The sequence below is a fragment of the Aethalodelphis obliquidens genome, unplaced genomic scaffold, assembly GCF_003676395.1.
Source record: "Aethalodelphis obliquidens isolate GAN/ISIS:26980383/991018 unplaced genomic scaffold, ASM367639v1 scaffold2, whole genome shotgun sequence".
Lineage (NCBI taxonomy): Eukaryota > Metazoa > Chordata > Mammalia > Artiodactyla > Delphinidae > Aethalodelphis > Aethalodelphis obliquidens.
The window spans coordinates 42,667,978-42,689,685 of NW_020837946.1; the positions used below are offsets into that span (position 1 = coordinate 42,667,978).

Consider the following 21,708-nt stretch of genomic DNA (forward strand, 5'->3'; position numbering starts at 1 on the left):
TCATACTTTAACACTTGTACTGTTGGTTACACTCTTTTAACTTGAGGAAGCAATTTTAAAGATATTCTTTTAAAGATCATGTAATTTTTCCTTACTTTTCATTTAAGTAACTCATTAATTTCTAAAACTTGGAAATTATACACTAAAATGTATTACATGAGAACAGGTCAGCATAAATTATGTCCTGATTATACACACCCTTAAAGCAAAACTTCTCTACAGCTGAAAAAGAGGAAGAACACCCTAAAGGAGATTTGATTGCAATTTTTATTCATTTTCCAACTCACTCTCTAGTGAAAAAGCAGAGAATGAAAATGTGTTTGGAAGCAGTGCTCTTATCATTAAAATTCATTTTGTGAGAACGCAATTCCAAGTTCAAGCTAGCCTAGAGGTAAACCTTCAGGTTCCCCTCAAACCTGTTATGCCTCCAATGAAACATCTATAATTGAGTGAGAAAGAAAATTCCCCAAAGAAATTCCATATCAATTAAATAAACATACTTTATTTTGGAGTCTTTTCCCAAAGGGCCAGATATCTGAGGACTAAAGGAGATCCAACCCTTTAACCCAAACCCAGAATTCTACTAAAATGTGGCATTAGCTTTCTGGAATTAAAGCCATTTTCAGTCTTCCTACAATAAATGGAAAACAGCCAATTATTTGGGAAAATTGACCCTACTATACTCAAAGGGTTAAATGACATTATCTCTTCCAATCTGATAACCAAATTCAAGATGTAGATCTCCCACTACATGTATCTCCATCAGTGGAAGACAGCAGGATAAACTAGAGCTTTGACGCTGTCCTGGATTCAAACCCCATCTCTGCCTCATAGGAGCTGTTAATTAACAGCTCAATGACTTAGTTTTCTCATCTTTAAAAAAGGGACCAGAAAAGCACCCATTTCACGAGGTCATTCGGAGGATGAAGTATGTAAAAAAAAAAAAAACCTACACAGTTAAGTACGTAACAAATATTTGCAAAAAAAAGCATCATGATTACAGCTCAAAAAAATGTCAGGGGCTCTCACCGCGTATCTCCTGTACCAGGCAGCGATCACGATTTGGCTTTTTCTCATCAGCAGGAAGTGTGTGCGACATTTCCACCCCCGATAAATCTTCTGAATGAGAGTGGCCAGGTCCTCAAGACGCTGCTTCCTCAGGTCTTCTAATTTGAATAACTAATAAATAATAGATGGATTTATCAAAAATCCACAAAAACTTGTGGCATATGTGAACATCATTCTCAGGAAATAAAATGTCACAATGTTGGAGTGAACCACATTGGGGAAAAAAAAATTACTTAATTACAGATATCATGAATAGTAGTCCAGAAGAAAACTATTGGGATGAATTCGCGCAAGATACACAATTTAGAGTACAGTGTTTTAGAATTTATGACGAATCATGTAAGGGCTGAACTGAGCTCTAGATGTACCTTCACACTATCTGTGAGGATGAAATTACTGGAAGGGAGGTGACGGCAAGATCTCTCTCAGACGATTTGAACACTTTCCTAATTCTCCAAATTTCCAATAAACTGCTATGTAAATTATACTTGATGCTGGTCTATTAAGTTATAAAAAGGCTCCAATGGAGTTCTTCACTAAGTAGAATTTTAAGTGTTCTTTTTAACTTAAAAAAAAAATTTAATTTGGGTGCCTTCGTGTACCTCTGAATAGCAGGGTTGTCTTTCCTAAAATTACTGTATAATTCAGATATTACAAATACAGACTGAAGTAACCTCCAATTTTTACGAGTTAGGGAGGTTTTATTGTAATACTAGTTTCTTTATGATTTCTTAAATGCCGTACAATCTATCAGCTCAAAAGTTTTGGTGTTTCATAAAAAATACAAATGTTCTTCCATTATCCCTTATTAAGCCACCCCTTTGGACATTTGCAGAAAAACACAAAAATGTGACATTCGTGGTAGCATCTTGGGTAACATTATAAAGTTAAATATCCTTTAAGAATTTGCCCATATGATTATAACACAAATTCAGAGTGTAACGTTTTGATTACATACTGTTCTTGGGTTTCGAATGAATATCTTTGATCTACCAAAGGAGTACTCTTCCACAGGAATCTCCAATTCATTAAACAAAACCTCCACACCAGCTCTATAAAAATAAATAGAAACAACAAATTTTCTGAGTTACAAAAATAGGCTATCTTATCTTAAAACATGATATTAGGTTCTCAGCAGTATAAAAAAATACCTTCATTTCCAAGTATAAATGATCTTTCAGTAAGCATCCTTCCATCAAAGAATTTCCAGAGTGAATTCCACAAATTTAACCAAATCTAGTAAGTGCTCAAAAAGCATTTTGGTTTTAGAACTACGTATTCTAAGAAAATATGGTATTAAAGACAATTTCTTGATTTCATTAGCAGAGGTGATCAAATATACCTGTAACAATGGACCAACCAGGGCCAGAAGGGTATGCAAGAAACTCACATCTATTTTGAACCCACTCAGTTACTTCTTGCAAACATTTTAAACACTGCTCCTGCTACCCAGATGTGGGCAGGTCCCAAGAGTGCTAAGTGCCAGGCCAATGGGATGCCAAAGAACACAGGGTGGGAGCAAGGCCTGGACTTGACTCTGACCTCTCCATCCTGGACCGTGGATTTAACGTCAGACTTTAGTACTAAACTTCGTCCCACCAACCTGTGGACTGGATGCCAGGCTGGGAGTGAATCCTTGTTCTGTGTATTATAGTAGATGCTGACCATAACACCCTGGAAATTAGCAGTGGGAAATGAAATAGTACCCAGACCCTACATTATTTGGGTATTGAATTATGCATCAGGGACCACACCATATGTCTGGAGTTTATCTTCTTGTAATACAGGGTGAAGTGTCTAATCCTACTGATTTTCCTGTGAAAGGCCAGGTCCAGTGACAATGTGGAGTCAACACCAGTATAGTGAAAGAAAAATCCCCATAAAACAGGCACGTCTGCCCTCTTGTAGTAGCTGGGAGAGCTTCTGTGGCCTGCAGAAAGGGGGCAACTTCTGGGACTGGTGAGAGCAGAAGGAAGGTCACTGCATAGACAAGGCCTGGTTTCTCTTCTGCAGCAGCCCCCCTGCCAGTACACAAGTTCTCTCTGCATGTAGAGCTCACAGGGGCTCTCCATGGGATGAGTCTGCAGTGGTCCAGCACTCTGTCTGTGACTGGATGGATGAGTGCAATTTAGGGCAGATGAGCTGAACGCCACATGGCCCCAAGTTCTGCCATATTCTCCAATCCAGCTTTGCTCACAATAACACTGACACTGTGAACCCTATCTGCTCCTGTATCTATTTCTCGGTTGGTACAGACTTGGTCAAAGAGTGGGACCCCCACCCTTCATTCACTCTCTCTGGGGTTAATTCCCCAGAAAAAAAAAACCCCGAAGAGCTGAGAGCAGTGATCCAAGATGCCTCTAGCTCTACCCTTGTATGAGTCTACACAAATATACCCATCAATTACAAATTCTCCTCCTGCTAACTTGCCACAACATAGTTTAGAAGTTTTATTGACATACAAGTTCCAAATGTGGATTTGATAAGCCGTGTTTAAACCTTAAAGAAAACCAAGACTTCTATAATTAATAAGAATTAGCACAAAGTGGTATCCTGCTGGAAGATGGTCCAAAACAGAGGTTACAGCCAACTTTTCATAGAATTCTGTTTTGCCTAAACAGCACGTGAAGAAAACAACATGGTATCTGTATGCTTTAAAACTTCATAATTAAATATGATCAATGAATGTCTTACCTTGCTGGTCCTTTCCAATGAGGCCATGTTTGTTTACAAAGCATTTTGTATCTTTCTAAGCAAGGTTCATAGGCCTGCCTGAAGGCGTAGCCTGCTCTCCTCACACGGACATTCTCCAAAAGACCCAGATACCTGACCTGATGACATACTAGACCCTCGCTGAAGATGTGTGCTGCCTTTTTATCATTCGGTTTGATACACCTAAAAGATGACACAAATTTTAGGTTTTAAACTCCTTCTCTTGTGGATTTATCTGTCCATGTTTTACAAAGCATCACATATAATTACTTCATGGTGAGACAATTATTTATTATTCTTGGAAAACCTAGTCATTTCTTTTGAAATTATTTCACATCGTTTTACAAAAACCTGAAGATAACTACACTGCAGATACAGCAATGAAAAAGAATAATACGTACAATAATATGGGTAAATATCACTGACATTCTGTTTAATGAAAGAAGTCTGATGTAAAAGAGTACATATTTTGATTCCATTTATATGAAGTTCTAGAAAAACTAATTCCTAGTGAGAACTCAGTGTTGCTTTACCTCTGGGGAGAGGTAGGGGTGGAGATCGACAGGGAAAGGGCACAAGGGAACCTTCTGGGTTGATAGACATGTTTTACATCTTGGATTGGATGAGGCTATACAGGTGTATACATAGGTAAAAATTCAACAACCTGTACAATTAAGATTTATATACTCTATTGTATTGTACATACATTACATACCTCAATGAAAAGGTTAAAAACACTGTTGTCTCGCTAAATCCCTATTACCTCCCTCCTTTTCAATAGGGCACTTTGCTGCCCAAGGAAAGACTACATTTCCCAGGTTCCTTTGCAAGTAGGTGTAGCTATGTGACCAAAATTCTAGCCAGAGCATAAGTCATGTTTGCTACTTCCAGTGTGTCCTTAGAAGGAAGGGACTTGTTCTCCCTTTGCTCTTCTGCTAAATGCTGGCAGGAATGTTGACGAGGTGGAGAGCTATCTTTGACTATATAGATAAGAGGAAATACCCTGGCAACTGCAGAGCCACAACATAGAAGGCGTTGCTCTATTAGCACTGGAGTCTATACACTTAGAAGTACACAAGAAATAACTGTCAATCTTGTTTAAGCCTCTATTATTTCCAGATCTTGTTGGAGCAATCTCTATATCCTAATTAATATATTGTTAAACATTTACAGTTATGTCTGCCTCACTTTAACTGTCAAATTCCACACATACACGTAATATATGGACAACTAAATCTTACCTAGTTTGACCCTGGTGTTTTTATGGTTTTCCTTTTACATTTAGAAAAGTAATGTCTACTTTTTGGCTTAAGGACAAACAGATCAATGGAACAAACTAGTGAGTTTGGATGTAGACTCCTACACATACATTCAATTGATTTTCGATAAAGGCATCAGGGCAAATGAATGAAAATAGAGATTTTTTTCTTTTCAATATGTAGTGCCAAAACAACAGGATAACTATATGGAAAAAATAGACCTTAAAATAAATCTGAAACTGTAAAGACTCTAAAAATATATATATAGTAATATATTCACAACTTTGGAGTTTATTAATTAAGACTTCTTAGAGATACATTAAAACCACTGAAAGGGAAGGGGAATAAAGGAACTTTCTGGGGTGACGGGAATGTTCCATGTTTTGACCTGAGTGGTGGTTACCAAAGTGTATACAATGGTGAAAAAACAATGGAGCCATTCACCTAGGATCTGTACATATCACTCCATGCAAATTATACCTCAGTAAAATAGAATCTTCAGGTTAAAAAAAAAAAGTTTACTCAAATGAGAATAACAAAAGCAACTGATCACACAAAGTTTCTTGGTTAATTTTTTTTGAAACTAGGATCCTTAACCTAATATATGTTCCAACCTGTTTGCAATCAAACCAGGGGAGTTTACCTATTTACATTTGTTATGAATATAAATACTTGGTCAACAAGTTAAACACAAAAATGTTCTTCACTCTAACTTCCTCATAACTGAATTTTCAAAGACAACTGTAGAAGGTACATGTGGGTGTGCACCTGCCACATGAAATCTGACCCATCAGATACACACCTTCTGTTACCTAGTTCACCAAATATACACATCACAAACTCTAATCCTAGTTGGTCTTTACTGAATTTTGAGAACTAAGATGCCCTAGAAGCAAAAAAAAAAAAAAAAAAAAAAAAGAGAGAGAGAGACAGAGACTAGATGCTTTTTAAGGAGTTCTTTCTACTGTTTTGAAAAAATTATTTAGATTGTTTCAGAAATCATTACTTTCTCTGGGCCTATAACTCTCACAGGGAAGAAAGAGGCACATACTTCCTCACACCAGACCTGCAACTGAAGCCCCAGGTGCTTCAATGCTCCAAGTCAATATAACAGGAATCCAAAATGAATCCACCAAAACAGTTTATGCAAAACGCTTACCAGAAAAAAATTTACATTTTGTTTCTTGTCATTAAAAAAAAACCCCAAAAAACCCAGAAAGTTGAGAACTCCTATGTGCCAACAACCCAATTTCATTAAGTATCTATTCCCATCACCCGCCACAATTTTTTCTTTTCCCTTTTTAAAATTCCCTATTTTGAGGCCACTGGAGTATTTTTTAAGCAAACCCAAGACACCATATTATTTGACCCCTAAGTACTTTAGTTATCCTCTCCTTGGGTTACGCTCAGATTTAAGCAAACAGGTAAATGATCTTCCTTGAGAGTGCCTTCATAATCGAATGGTCAAAGAATTTTATGTGCCAGAAATACCTAATGTAGTTTGGATTCTTGGTCTGTAGGTTTTTCATCAGAGTGGCCACCGATGCCTTGAACTGTGAGCCGGCTGTAGGAGGCCTTTTTAGGTTGATCTTGGCAGGGTTCCCTTCGGGGAACAAAGACTTGATGAGGGCATGGCCGGCCTTCCACATGGCTTGGGACAGGTCTCTATAGAGAAGGTCGTTGTTCTTATCCACAAATCCTTCCACTTGGTACAGCACCTATGAGCAGCAGCACATGGGACTCAGTGGCTGACACACTGCACGCTAGAACATCAAACAACTGTTAAAAATATCCCGAGACTATCTATACTGCAGCCTCTTCTTTCTCCATCAAAAAATCTCCAACAAGTTAGTCACACTCTAATACCAAATTAGCCTCCAAGTTTAAATTCCATCTGTCTAAATCACAGAAGAGTTCAAAATAAATTCTATTACCCTTCAGGATTTGCAAGAATAAACTCCAAAAATGTTATTATAACATTTTCAAAGGATTTTAGGGTTTTTTTGGTGTTCAAGCATATTTTTGAGGTTTTACTTGTATTTTTTAGTTTACATGTGCCAATTCTAGTGTGTTTAAAAGGAGACGGGGGAAATTGAGATAACACAGATATTTTCATAGACATCCTAAACCAGCAGAGAAACTGACCAGGAAAGTATCTTTTAATAACATGGGCTAGTGAAAAAAAATGAAGTACCAAGTTCCAGCATTTTGAAATTAAAGGAAAAGCTACTATATACTTCATTTTTACTAAAGCCATAATCAGATTTATTCCCCTTTGAAGTTTGCAAGCTTATTTATAAGGAGGTATTAACTCCAATCAATAATCATTCAGAACCCCAAAAATCAATCTATTGTTATTATCTTTATATAGTTGATGACATAAAATTAATTACCCCAAATACTAACCAAATTAATAAATGCTTTAAAAAAAAGTAGATGTTTTCTCCAGTGTCGTTTCAATATTCAATCTAAGAATTCATTATTTTGCTAAATGGTTGGTGCTTTTAAAACTTTACTGTAAGTCTTTTTTATTTTTTAACATCTTTATTGGAGTATAATTGCTTTACAATGGTGTTACTGTAAGTCTTTAGTGAATGCTAATTTTTTACTGGCAAATCTTTTATCAGTGTCGATAGATCTTTTTTATAGGCTAGCTTTCAGAGCTTGAAAATAATAAAATCGATTTTTAATATATACTTGAACTCTTTCATTAAAGCCACTGGCTTTCCTTTCAGCTCTCAGTAAGATTTTGCTCAACATGGTCCATATTCTATTCCCACTGAACATTTACTGACTCCATGCTTTCAGCAGCTCCATTTATCCTCTGGAGCTGGCGCTGGTCAGAACGCCATCTCTGAGGCTGAGGCTCGGGGTCTTCCCGGGGGGCCCGGGCTCCCGCACCTTGCCGGCGTAATGCTGGATCCTGAAGCAGCTGTGAGGCAGGGACGTGTCGTTGAGGAACCGGGAACACTTGCTCATCCTGCTCTCAAAGTGCTGGTGGGTGGCGCACACTTGGTTCAGCTTTTCCAAGAAGGTCTCGTCGGTGACCGTGCCTGGCCTCAGGCACTCCTCATCCAGCATGGCCAGGATTCCGTTTGTGTTCTGGGCGAAAGGAGATAAAAGGGTTTCCTTCCTTCCTCGCTGTATTAATAATTATTCCTAATTATGCCATTAAACACAATTGACTTACTCACAAGAAAATTCCGTTCAGGCACAACAAAGAGCAGAGAATCAAAACAAGTAACAAAACGCCCCCCACAGAAATCAGCCCTCTTCCAGCGGGGTCCCAGGTGCTCTGGGGGGTGGGGAGGGAGGAAGTGTCTGCATGAGTCTCCCCCCCGCAGCCCACGATGCCTCCCCGACGGCAGAACAGGACTTAGGTGTCACCTCAGCCACCTTATCGGGTTGATACTGAAATTCATGTTGTTTAGCAAAAGGCAAGTCAGACCTCAAAGATTCATAAACAAATCTAAAAGTCAGAAACTAATTTGACAATACTGTCTCCTTATATAACGTGGTCATAAATCACAAAGCATAGTCTCTTAAGGCCATTATTTGACTCACAGCTTGAGAAGGAAATTGGTTTCAGATGTTTCCAAATTGTTCCTGTGTTCAAAATAAAGTTTATTTTCTCGGGGAAAAAAAGTGGTGTGATTCGGGAGGCTGCTTTTAACGATCAATGCAATCAAGCTGTGTTTCAAGAATATCTGTTTAGAATAAAATTCTCCTTCCATATAAAATTTAGAAATGGATGTTAAACATGGGTGAGAATTCGTTTGTTGGGTATTCAGACCCTGGGATCATATTTACCCCAAGAGCAGTCAGCCCAGCTAAAGTGAATCAAAAATCAGGAATCTTCTACTTTGCTAAATAAAGGCTGTTGTTCCTTTGATTGCCCCTACAGGCCCACACATCTCCATTCCACAGAGAACAATCCACTGACCATGAGCCCCACCCGCTTCCGCCAGGGCAAAGTCCCCCTTGGCTCCTCTCCCCCTCTCCTTACAAGGCCATGACATCCTCTGACCAGCACTTATTCATTCCACACAAAATCTGGGGGAAGTGTGGATTCTCAGGAGTCAAGTGTGTTCATAACATCCCCGGAGTAAACATTATTGTTAGGCGATGCTGGAAGGAAACATTTCCTTTATGTATCCAGGCTCCTACGTGAACATGAGTTTCTTCAATCATATATGCAAGGGGATTTTTGGCTGAGATAATCTAGTTAAATTAAGTGTATTACCACTGTTTTTTTTTTTCTCCCTTCTTAAAGGTAAATAATTAAGTGCAATGTTACCTTTATGAAGAAAAACGTGATAGTCACGACTTCTGAAAGTTAAAACCTCCCCAGCAAACTACTTAGGTCACAAAATTTACCAGAAAAAAATTTTCAGGAAATCCACTGACTTTCTAAATTTTAGACTAGAGTTTTAAATTGCTTAGGTGGAATATTAGTGTTCACAATCCAACACTGTTTACACTTTTCAAAACAAAGTTTATTTTTTAATTGAAAAATAGTAATGCTTCAGAATATTTTTTTAAAAGTTCAATTTAATCAAAGATGTGGCTTTCAAGAATATCTTGAATACTGAGGGATAAGATACTGGCTAATTAATAATATCCAAAACGTCTTGTTAAAGATGAAGAGAAAATGATTTGCTGGACATTTGGAGCCTGTGATTCTATTACTGAAGCAGAGCACTCACCTACACTGAGAGCTAAAAAGACTGTAGAAAGTAAAGTTTATGCATTGTTTCAAACTACTTTGTTATTAAGGCCAGGAAGATTTAGTAAGACTAAGCTTTTACACACAAATCAGTCTTCTTGCAATCAATTCGTTCATGATAAACTACATGATAAATATGATGTAAAAACAAAAATCTTAGATTCAGAAAGGTTACTAAAAATTACGCAGTAATTTTTCACACGTACATAATTTATAACCTGAAAAATCCCACAGCCCTTGGCACCTGTCAAGTCACACACACACCATCTCTCACGTCCCTGAAGCAATCTATGGTCCATACCAGCCTCTCCTGGGATCCTACTTAACTTGGCTCCTGAGATGGTTCCTTTATCCTCCTTTATTTTTACTTGAACAGCATGGAGTTTTGTTGTCGCTGTTACTTTTTAAGAAAATGTTTCCAGCTTTACTGAGATATAATTGACATAAAATACTGTGCAAGTTTAAGGTATACAACATGTTGATTTGATACACTACCATAGTGTTAGTTACCTCTATCACATCACGTAATTACCATTTCTTTTTTGTGGTGAGAACATTTAAGACCTACTTCTTAACCACTTTCAAGTATATAACACAGTATTGCTAACTATAATCTCCACACTGTACATTAAAGCCCAGAACTCACTCATCTTTCAAGTGGAAGTTTGTACCCTTTGGCCTACATCTCCCCATTTTCCCCAAACTTTAGCCCCTGGCAACCACTGTTCATTTTATTCTGTTTCTGAGTTTGTTTTTTTTTAAGATTCTACATATAAGTGATATCATACAGTATTTGTCTTTCTCTGACATATTTCACTTAACATAATGCCCTCAAAGTCCATCTTTGTTGTCACAAATGGCAGGATTTCCTTCCTTCTCATGGCTGAACAATATTCCATTGTACATATACATCACATCTTCTTTATCCATTCATCTGCAGACGGACGCTTAGGTGGTTTCCCTATCTTGGTTATTGTGAATAAAGCTGCAGTGAACGTGGGAGTGAAGATATCTCTTTGAGATCCTGATTCTGTTTCTTTTGGATATATACCCAGGAGTGGGACTGTTGGGTCACATAACAGATCTAATTTTAATTTTTTATAGGAACCTCTATACTGTTTTCTTTTTTTTTTCTATACCGATTTCTATAGCGATTGCACCAATTTACATTCCTACCATCAGTACACAAGGGTTACCATATTTCCCCACATCCTCACGAACAATTATCTTTTTGATAGTAAGCACTGAATACTATGTTAAGAGGTCGCTAGAATTTTAGAAATGAAATGGATATTTTGACTTGGCAAACACCTTCTTTTTTTTGAGTCTCCTCTGATCAGTGCTCATATTTCCACGAGCTGTGGATTGGACCCGGGTTCCCAGCACACAAGAAAGAATGGTGCACCTAAGGGCATGGCATCTGAGCGTCATGAATGGGCTCTGTGATACGGCAACAGGATTAGTATGGGGGAACCTGGCTAAGTATCAAAAAGTCCAGCTGTCTATGTATGCGTTCGAGAACCATGTGTGAGTTCTTAAGGTTGTGATAAAGTTTCCAGAACTCTGTATTTCTCTGAAGTGTTGAAATAGTGAAAATACAAAAGCTTGACACTGAAGGCAGTGAGATGGTTCGTAAGTAGTGAATTACACTACCAAGAACTTCTTTGGGAAATTGTACCTAATACTCACATTTTCTATTAGGTCACAAATGATAGCATTATTGAAGTACTCAATGTGAGTCCATTCTATGTCCTGAAAAAGAAAACAGAACAAAATCAAATCCCATATGATGATGCTACAACACTACCATCTCTAACATAAGACTTTGCCCATCTTACTATACTCCACTTCCTCTCTGAAAATTTCCTTTATAAAAATCAGTGCTGCAAATGTCATCTTCCGGTTCCCAAAACTTTCATAATGCAGCAGTCTAGCACTGACACGATCCGACTGAAACAACCGCCCTTGACCTGTGCTGAGGCTGCCTCCCCTTCCACCCTCCCATCTGTGGCAATTTCCCATGCACTTCGCTGGCCCCGGGTCATTTATTCAACAGGCCCTTGGGTCAATATTACTTTTTGTATATTTACAATGTTTACAAGGAAATAAGTCAGAACTTGATCCCCAGATTTTTCTGTGCTTAATTTGTAATCACAGGGAAGAAATTAATTTTAGAGTCAACCCCATATTGTAGGGCCGTTAACTATTTCAAATGTAAAAATAGAACAGTGCTAAGATAAGTATTTTCAACATAAGGAAAGACATGAAAACCTATCCACTGGTTCTAACACTAGCTACAAAGCCAAATCTGGGAGGCCAAGTGTAATCATTCTGTATCTGCTTACACTCTCCATAAGTGTAAACATTTATTTTTCTTCTAAGGGGAAGAAAGTTAATTCATATGGCAAGCTAAGGATCTTCCTATATACTCTTAGAAGTGTTTTAGACAATCTGTACAAACTGTTTTAAGTTACAGATCAAAGTTTGCGCGTTCTCTTTATGATGATAAGACAGGAAGAGAATGAATCTGGCTTTTAGGATGTTTACATTACAAAAGGTGCCATTCAAGTATAAAATGTTTCTAAAGCATGATAATCATTTCAAATGAAAGATGAAACATTCATGATTTAGTTTTTGAGTAGATGAGTTATTTTACTAAGTCACTGGGAATAATAATCACTTTAGAAAAATCTATACTGAGAAGCCAAAAAAAGAGGATTCTGTGTCCTTAATGACTTAAAATGACACTATAGAAAATGAAGAGAAGGAAGTAATATTACTAAAATATTAAAGCAAATAAATGAAAGGGAAACAAAAATATAATACTATATATACAAAAAAATTTCTCCTTTTTGTCTGATATAAATAAATTTATACTTAGAAAAACACTGGCTATTTAAAAACTGAAAGGGTGAAAACCAAGTATGTGTTTTACAATTAAGGATGAAAGGACTCTGTAAATATTACTTCTGATTATTTTCCAACGACATTCAGTGAGATAATCCATCCCCAGCACTAGTATAATACCTGGCATATAGTAAGCACTCAACAAATGTTACCTGTTTTTATTATAAAATTTTTAAAAATCAATGCTTTTCAAGATTGAACAAAATATTAAAATATTGTTAAATATTGAAATAGTAAAGTATTTTCAAATTTATGTACGGTGATAATTGACTTCTTTGGTGTACAGTTCTCTTAGGTTTTGGCAAATGCGTAGCATCAGGTAACCACCACCACAGCCAGCCTCCAAAATTCCCTTGTGCTCCCCCTTGGCAGTCACACTCCTATCCTCTGGCCACTACTGACTATTAGACACTTTGACTCTATAGCTTTGACTTTTGTAGAATGACATATAAATTAACTCATACATATGTAGCCTTTTGAGTCTGGCTTCTTTCATTTAGCAAAATGCATCTGAGATTCCTTCATGCTATTGTGTGTATCAGCTGTTTGTTCCTTCTCATTGCTGAGTACTAGAACCTTGTACGGATGCACCGCTGTTTTTTTGTCCATTCATCTCAGACTAGTTTTTTAACAGGGTTTTATTTTACTTCACTCTACTTGAATCCAGTGAGACTCAAGTTGGTCAGCTGATGTTCACTGAGCACCTACTATGTGCTGAGCACTGTCCTGGGCACTAGCAGCAAAGAAAATCCCAGTTAGCTTAGATGTCATACCAAACAAAATTTTAAAAGGTACAATATGGCTAAACTTTGAAAAATCTGATTTTAGGGTCATGTTTGTACAGTCTTCTGAATCCAGAATTTGTATTATGAGTAAAGGAATACGTAAAATTTTTTTCAATATTACCTCCCGTATATATTCCTCCTGCTCTTCTTTAAGAGTCAGCTCAATGAAGATTTGTTGCAGCTTTTCATTACAATAATTAATAATGAACTGCTCAAAGCTGTTGTCCTATATGGAGAAAAATGAAGACAGCCTTATAAAGCAAGTCACTGGCACTCCCATGACAATGCCACTCTAACATCTCACTCCACAAGAAACGCCACACACGGTCTTGCAGACCTAACTGCGGCCCAGCACACACCCAGAGGCTGGCACATCACAGGCACCCAAGAAAGGATTCATGAGTCAAGTGAATGAATGAAGGATGTACAAGTTACACACTATTTGGAGAATGAAGAATTTTAGTTGACAAATAAGCAGCCCACAAACGTGGTAAAAAAATGACAAAGAAATACATTCCCCCCTAGAGGATCAGCAAAGAAACAGTGAGATTCATCATCTCTGTCACCCAAGTTCTCAATCTTCCATTCTCAACTCTGGAGCTCAAGAAAGTCTTTCTGACCTGACCTCTTACTCCCCTACCCAGGGTCAGATCCCTCATTCTGACACTTACATACCAGCAGTTTTGAAAAATCATGCTATGTGTATACATGCGTGTACATGTGCATTCACATGTATTGATTAGTGTCATATTTATCTGTCTCTCTAGATTGTACATTTCTTAAGGGCAAGCGTTGACCATACATCTCTTGTTCACCAATGGAAGCCCATGCCTGCAGCACCTTGCACCTAGCAAGCACTCAGCATGTATTGGCTGACTACACGAATGAAGTGTCCACAAAATACAGACTCAAGGGAATCAGCACATCAAAATCATCTCCTAGCTAGAAACTCTCTCCTCTCAGAAGGGTCACACATTTATCACTCTTATGATTCTCAGCAGTGTCTTCTTCATATCAGAGTTATTGCCTGTGAAGATCCATGCCTACATCATTTCTGAACGATCTGCAGGGCTTAACGTATTGCTGTACATATTGAGGGCACAAATGCAGGTCTGTTGGATGAATATACTTCACCAAGAACCACACCATCCAAAAAGAGGTAGATCTAGCAATAAAACTTGTTATTTTCACCTCTCTCCCCCTCTCTGCAGAGAGAGGCGATGGTGGCAGTGGGAGTGAGAGATGGTGACCCCACCACTGATAAACCAGACTCTTTTCCCACTGAGGTGGCCAGTCCTGGCCTAACTGGCTATGAGGGTTCACCTGTAACGGCAGAAGCTTGCCACTCCCTGTGAATACAGAGCAGCTGCCTTCAAATCTTTCCATAAATGATGAAATCCAAAGTCAAAGACTTTTTTGAAAGTTGATCTTTCAAAATCAAGTTTGGTGCAACCAGGACAAATTGTAAAAGGATACCTAGGACGCAGCATCTCACCACATGCCTTCCTGGAAGGTGGCTGAGGATTTCTAATCACTAGTGAACTAATTAATCCGGGGAAATTTTAAACTCAAAACCATAAGTGACACATAAAATACATTATCACTGACTAATCTTTTAATGTTAAATGTAGTCGAAGATAAAAGTTTCTTTCTTTGTTTTAAATCCTGAAGGTTCTTACTTAAAAGGCACACATTTATCACCAAAACGTTCAACAAATATAGTCCTGGACACAAAGGTCATTCCCCAGTCCCCATTTTCATGTTACGTTTTAAAAACCATGTGTTCCAATCATCAGAGCTTAACAATTTTGACCAGAGGCTGAAGTCAGTCTGATATAGATGCCTTATAATCAGTATAAGGCCATTTCTTTATGAGGAAGTCTGGCTTTCTCAGTTTGGTAAAATATATCCCTATATAGTGCTACTACCCCAAATTAAAACTTATAAATAAAATTAAAATTTTAGTGACTTATAGGAGATCTTTGGTTTTTTTTAGAAAACAAATTCATGGAGTAAATCCTTTCTGCTATTTAATAGGGCTGTGCCTATGGAGCTATTTAGACAAAATTATGCTAAATTTTCAAATGGCAACTAATGAGGAGAAGGGAGGGGAGAACAACTGGTGTCTCTGACACAGTCTATGGCTGTGAATAGCTGGAGGTACGCTTCCAGAACGGGACTATGAAATACACACAAGCAGATTAGAAACCAGAGGCAAAGCTTCACAATTACAACACAACCTAAGGAGTAAGTCTGAGCTAAAGTAAATTTCCCCTCAATTTTTATAAGTTCTTGTATGAATTCTGTATTTCATATCCACACACAGTTAATCAATGGTCATTTACTGCAAACTTCACACAGTTGGAGAAGCTATTAACACAGGAGCATGCAACAGACCGGCACTGCAAACAGTTCATACTTACTGCATTCTGGTGCACAAAGGGACAGATTACACAAAATGCAGTCAGTTCTCAATTTGCAATAAACTTCTAAAAGTAAACACTCATTGACAGTTATTCATCGGTGCAAATGACAGATTTTATCATCCAGGCTGTATTTCTTTTATTTTCTTTATTTTTTTGGCTGTGCCCCACAGCTTGTGGGATCTTAGTTCCTCGACCAGAGATTGAACCCAGACCCTCGGCAGTGAAAGTGTGGAGTCCTAACCGCTGGACCACCAGGGAATTCCCCAGGCTATATTTCTGACTTGCACAAAACTTTAGATCGAGACACGTGTCCCATCATCTCAAAAGACAGGAACACGATACCTACGTGTGGTATCTGAATTGGGGTTCTGCTAGGTGAGAGCTGTTCAGGATAAAAAACAGTCTGACTGAAATAATATACCATATAACTCGCTGGAAGTCCTAAGGCTTCAGAATCAAATACTTCTAATGCTAAATTATCAGGAAAATAAAATGTGTCTGACACATCCACCCAAAGACTCAGGAACAAAGGCAGTTGGCAGGTCACCGAAAGAGTGAAGAGATTCAGCAAGATCCAGGGCATCCCCCTTTCTCACCACAGCGACCCACGCCTGTGCTGCATGGGCTGTATCCCCCCTTCAAACACAAAAGAGGGAAATGAGAGTGTTCTGAAGACAGCCTAAGAACAAAAACTTGACTCTCTGACCTGATCCTGCTGCTTAAAGAGCAAAAACCAAAATCAACAGCACAATCATTAAGGCCCAAACCAGCTGACTTCCCCACAGAAATACCTCAGTCTCTACTGCAAACCTACCTCACAGCCCCCAAATATGTCATGAATCGTCAGAGCGATTCATTATTGCTGAAAATGAAGGCAATCACATTTCCTCTGATTAACGTTTAAGTTGTTGATAGTGCCCAAATGTTTGGGAAATGAGACTTCACAAATCGTTAAAAATAAATTGCAAAAATTTATAATTTGCAGAAAATTAAGGAAATGTCTGGTGACAGTCCATAAACTGCAACCTGCACAGGTCCAATTTCTTCATTTATACAGGCATTAAATATCACGCGGTTTTCCCACTCCCCTTTATAAAACAGCTAAACTGGGTCTAGGAACCGTCACTTGAATATGAAGGCACCAAAGCAACTTGATATTTGGGTGCTTTTTTGGTTTGTCAAGAACTCTGTGGGTGGCTAGCAATCCCCGAGCCGGGCTCGCTCTTGCACACAGCAGTCCCATGAATCAAAGTCTCCAAAGGAGGGCTTCCCTGGTGGCGCAGTGGTTGAGAGTCTGCCTGCCAGTGCAGGGAACACGGGTTCATGCCCCGGTCCGGGAAGATCCCACATGCCGCGGAGCGGCTGGGCCCGTAAGCCATGGCTGCTGAGCCTGCGCGTCCGGAGCCTGTGCTCCGCAACGGGAGAGGTCCGCGTACCGCAAAAAAAAAAAAAAAAAAAGTCTCCAAAGGAGGAAGTAGGCAGGAGCTGAGTGCTCCCATGAATGACTCACCTCCTCTCCCTCTAGTCTGCTACCCATGCTCCATGCATGAAATTTTTCTCCATTGTCTAAAGAACATTTATCCCTCAAGACTGAGGGATAAACTCATACTCCCAATAAAGTTCATAACTAGTTTATACCCTTAAGTGTCAACCATGAGCTTTCCACTTGGAGTGATTTTGAAAGAGGGATCAAAAGTACTGGCCTGTTACCATATTCGTATATTCTCAGCAAAGAAGGCTAATGACATCTTACGCTCTTTAAGAGAGATATTTAAATCTTATACTCTTTAAAAATAATGTATATTGAAAGGAAGATGTAAAATAAAGGAGGCAGCTCCATCACCGCCATCATTAGGATGGTGGATGGGAAGGAATTTGCAGGTGAATATCATGTAGGAAACGGGTGGGGCGGGGTGTGGCAGTTCAAACACTAAGATCGTGACTTATTTCAGCAAAAAGTACTATTAATTACATATTTAACTGATGTTTCTCATAGCTCAACACTTTCGTCTGAGGTCAAATTTTGGATATAACAAGTTGGGTGGGGGGGTTCCATATTTTACATACAATGTAAAATACATAATATTTTATTTAATGTATTATGTCTGTTGCATAATAAATGAAATGGTACATTTATCCAAAAGTTATAAAACTTTGTAACAGCACTGTTTCAGAGGAGGTGGGCTATATTACTGCTTTAAAATGTGCTGTTGGTCTTAGCAAAGATTTACTCGGTGGAAAGCCCTTGGGCAGTCCCCATTTATAATGCTGTTCCTACAGAAAAATACAGTGCAATTAACAATCCATTTTTAAAAATTCACAATTTCAAGAAATGGGCCCCAAAACAGGAACCACTTTTTTTTTTTTTTTTAAGAAAGTAAACTTAAAAAAAATAATCCTCGGGCTTCCCTGGTGGCGCAGTGGTTGAGAGTCCGCCTGCCGATGCAGGGGACATGGGTTCGTGCCCCGGTCCGGGAAGATCCCATAGGCTGCGGAGCGGCTGGGCCGGTGAGCCATGGCCGCTGATCCTGCATGTCCGGAGCCTGTGCTCCGCAGCGGGAGAGGCCACAACAGTGAAAGGCCCACGTACCGCAAAAAAAAAAAAAAAAAAAAAATCCTCAAAATCAGAGAAAAACATTTAATATTAAATATTTTCCTTTTAAGACAGTCACAAAATTGAATGACTGGCTGAAGTTACAAAAAACTTTCCTTTAAATATGTAACATTTTTCTTCTAGGTACATACTCAATTATGGTCAATTTTAGAAAAATATCAATACCATTATAGTGCTCTTAAATATTTTTAAATAGCCTTTGATTTAAAAAGTTAAAGCAACAACACTGATGAACGAGCATATACATCTTATGAACCATATTAATTCTCACCATTTTCGTTCTAAAATCTACTTTAAATTGTCTCCTTTCTCTTCAACTACAAGTTCTCTAGCAAATAAAGGACAAAATTAAAGGCAAAAAACTGGAACAAAAAGTGTTGCCTGTAACTAGAATCAATTTTCTTTTAAAACAATATTTTAGAAGACGAATCCTAGAATCCTGAGACGAACCTACCAATTGGTCTTACACTGACCCTTCCCCAACTAATAGATTGTTTTATTTGAAACAATCGTTGCACCTTGCCTATCACACCCTTACTGTATATGGCCACTTTCAACGAGGTTGTAAGGGCAAGATGAATAAGAGTGCCTGAATCCAAATAACTAGCATTTGGCCTGTACAAAACTAGCTCGATCATACGAAAAGTGAAATGCTCAGCCACTGCTGTCCTGCTTTGGTCTACAGTACACTAATAGGTTTCCCCAGTAAACCACCTATCCATTCTAAGACCTATCAGATAAGTACTTAGAAAAAAGTTGAATCAACTTAGATTGCCCAGCACCGTTTTGAATTTAATTTCACTTTTTAAAAGAATAGCACTTGTTATTTCATGGAGATGCTATAAATATTCCTCAGAGATCTAAGGCCATGTTTGCAGTTATAAGAATATCCAAACTGAATTGTGTAGAATTGGGAGTATCTGGATTATAATTCTCTGCCTTTGCAAAACTAGATATGTTCTACCAGGATTCATAGCTAGATTTTTCTCCTCAATGAACTTTAATTCACTTTCACCTTATTTTCGGTATCAACGTTCCACTCTAATCTGTTTTCCAAACTGACATCAGATTACACGCGGCCAGCAAGGCAGAGCTATTCACCCAGCTGGCACTGGAATGTTTTGCAGTCAAATGCATGTGTCATCATCCCATGGTTTAATGCATCAGTTTCCCTCTTCCGTTTAGAGAGAGACGAAAGTAAATGAAAGGTTTTCACCAGCTCAGCTGAAAAACGTTCTCATGGGAACTGTCAGTCGGGTCAAGAGGCAGAATTAGAAACATTCAAAAAAATTTCTTCTAGTGTCCTGTCCCATTTTTAAAGTGATGCCCAGGGCTCTCCAAAAGGCAGGATCTTAATTCCTGCAGTCAATTTTCGCTGAAGAAGAAAGGCAGAATTTTCTCTATGATCTATCAGTTTATTTTCACTTGAGTGGACAATATCATAAAATTTTCATTTTTGCACTGATGTGGATTTTGAATACCTCCTCTTGAGTCACACTCTGAGCCCTTGCACTTCAGCTTATGGTACTTTTAAGTCCTTAATTATATGCGTTCCTAATGTTCAACCCTATGAGCTTTGACATTTCCATGTGTTCCAATTTTGCTGAGAATCCAGGAAAATGTATGATAGCATCTGGGGTATTTATGTGAATAAATTAGAAGAAAAAAAACCTTTCTACTTCTGTATCAAAAAGCAGGTAAAAGTATCTTAAAAGTGCCCAACCAAATCTCTACTCTGCCTTCCCCCCAAATAAGTTTATTTATAAAATAAATAATACATAAATAGATTATTGAAAATCAAGATGTTTGGAAGATTAACTGAGGAGGTTTAGACAGGAAAATGGAGAGAACAGTTAACTATCATGAAAAACAAATCCGAATTCTCGCAAGAAACTGGGGAAAAAGAACCCCAAAGCATTTATTGCATGGAGAAGGAAAACTAACTTCTAAAGATTTTATGGCCATCATAAGATTTGCTGTAGACATATGAATGGTTGGATTTGGCCTTGGCTGAAAGGTCTGCTTAAAAAGAGTAAAAATGTAACCTGCTTGGTTTTAGGAATATTACATATACACAGATTAGGTTTAGGTTAAGATGAAGTGTGGGTGATGTAGGATGTTTTACAAGGGCATCTCATGCAGAGGTCAAACGGCAAGAACACCACATATGTTTGGAATTTACAGTTCACGCTGAAGATTCCCATTTACAAGAGCAGCTGGTCTCAACCTTGACGGCACACTGGAACTACCTGGGAGCTTTAAAATACCGCCGCTCTGGCTGCACATCCTGAGGTTCTGATTTATCGGTCTGGGGTGTGGCCCAGACAGCTGAATTTTCAAAAGTTCCCCAGGTGATTCCAACATGCAGCTAAGTTTGAGAAGTACTGAACTGGAGTGTATTCTTCTGAAGAAAGGAGGAAGACTGTTTAGAAACATAATGCAAGCATTTTCATGAAGTCCATAACTGTAACAATGTTGAGAAAAATGGTGATATAACTTGCAGAAGGAAAGGATGTTCAGAAAGACACATTTGTAGAGAAACTTGAATTAACCATAAGTGAAAAATATTCCTGGATTGCTAAAGGGTGTTTCGCTTAGTGCAGGTTACAGGATGTTTCCACTTGGAACATCTAAATTCTGTTCTGATTAGGTCTGTAGCAAACACTTTTTAAAAGTAATCTAGTTTCCTGATTAGAGCTTCCTACCCAATAGGATGTGTCCTCAGCTAGCAACAGAACCACCATCTTAGGTCCAAGACCATAAGCTCCATGCAGGCAAGGAACATCTTTGCCTTGCTTACCACTGGCATCTGGCTCACAGTAGGCACTGAATAAATACTGGGGAAATGACTCCCTCACTTATACATGGTCAAATTGCTCATGAGGTTTAACTCAGTTCCCTGAGGGCTGTGCGTGTCTCTTTTCCCATGGCTAATTAGATCTTACTGGAAGATGAAGCCAAGCCAATGTCCCATCATGACCCCATTATCCTATAAAAAAAGAAAAAGTTTCCGGGCTTCCCTGGTGGCGCAGTGGTTGAGAGTCCGCCTGCCGATGCAGGGGACACGGGTTCGTGCCCCGGTCCGGGAAGATCCCACATGCTGCGGAGCGGCTGGGCCCGTGAGCCATGGCCGCTGAGCCTGCGCGTCTGGAGCCTGTGCTCCACAATGGGAGAGGCCACAACAGTGAGAGGCCCGCGTACCGCAAAAAAA

General features: G+C 38.6%; 1 protein-coding gene across 5 annotated transcripts in view; it reads right to left on the minus strand.

The window, feature by feature from the left end:
- MYO1B (myosin IB) overlaps window positions 1–21,708 on the minus strand; it is a 183,156-nt gene that overhangs the window by 25,538 nt on the left and 135,910 nt on the right. For all 5 annotated transcript variants that reach the window (XM_027125466.1, XM_027125472.1, XM_027125477.1 and 2 more), the window contains exons 14-20: window positions 13,579–13,683; window positions 11,455–11,517; window positions 7,941–8,141; window positions 6,531–6,757; window positions 3,763–3,963; window positions 2,027–2,120; window positions 1,030–1,179 (exon numbers count right to left, since the gene is read on the minus strand). In XM_027125466.1, coding sequence (XP_026981267.1) covers window positions 1,030–1,179; window positions 2,027–2,120; window positions 3,763–3,963; window positions 6,531–6,757; window positions 7,941–8,141; window positions 11,455–11,517; window positions 13,579–13,683 — 1,041 coding nt within the window. The remainder of the gene's footprint in view (window positions 1–1,029; window positions 1,180–2,026; window positions 2,121–3,762; window positions 3,964–6,530; window positions 6,758–7,940; window positions 8,142–11,454; window positions 11,518–13,578; window positions 13,684–21,708) is intronic.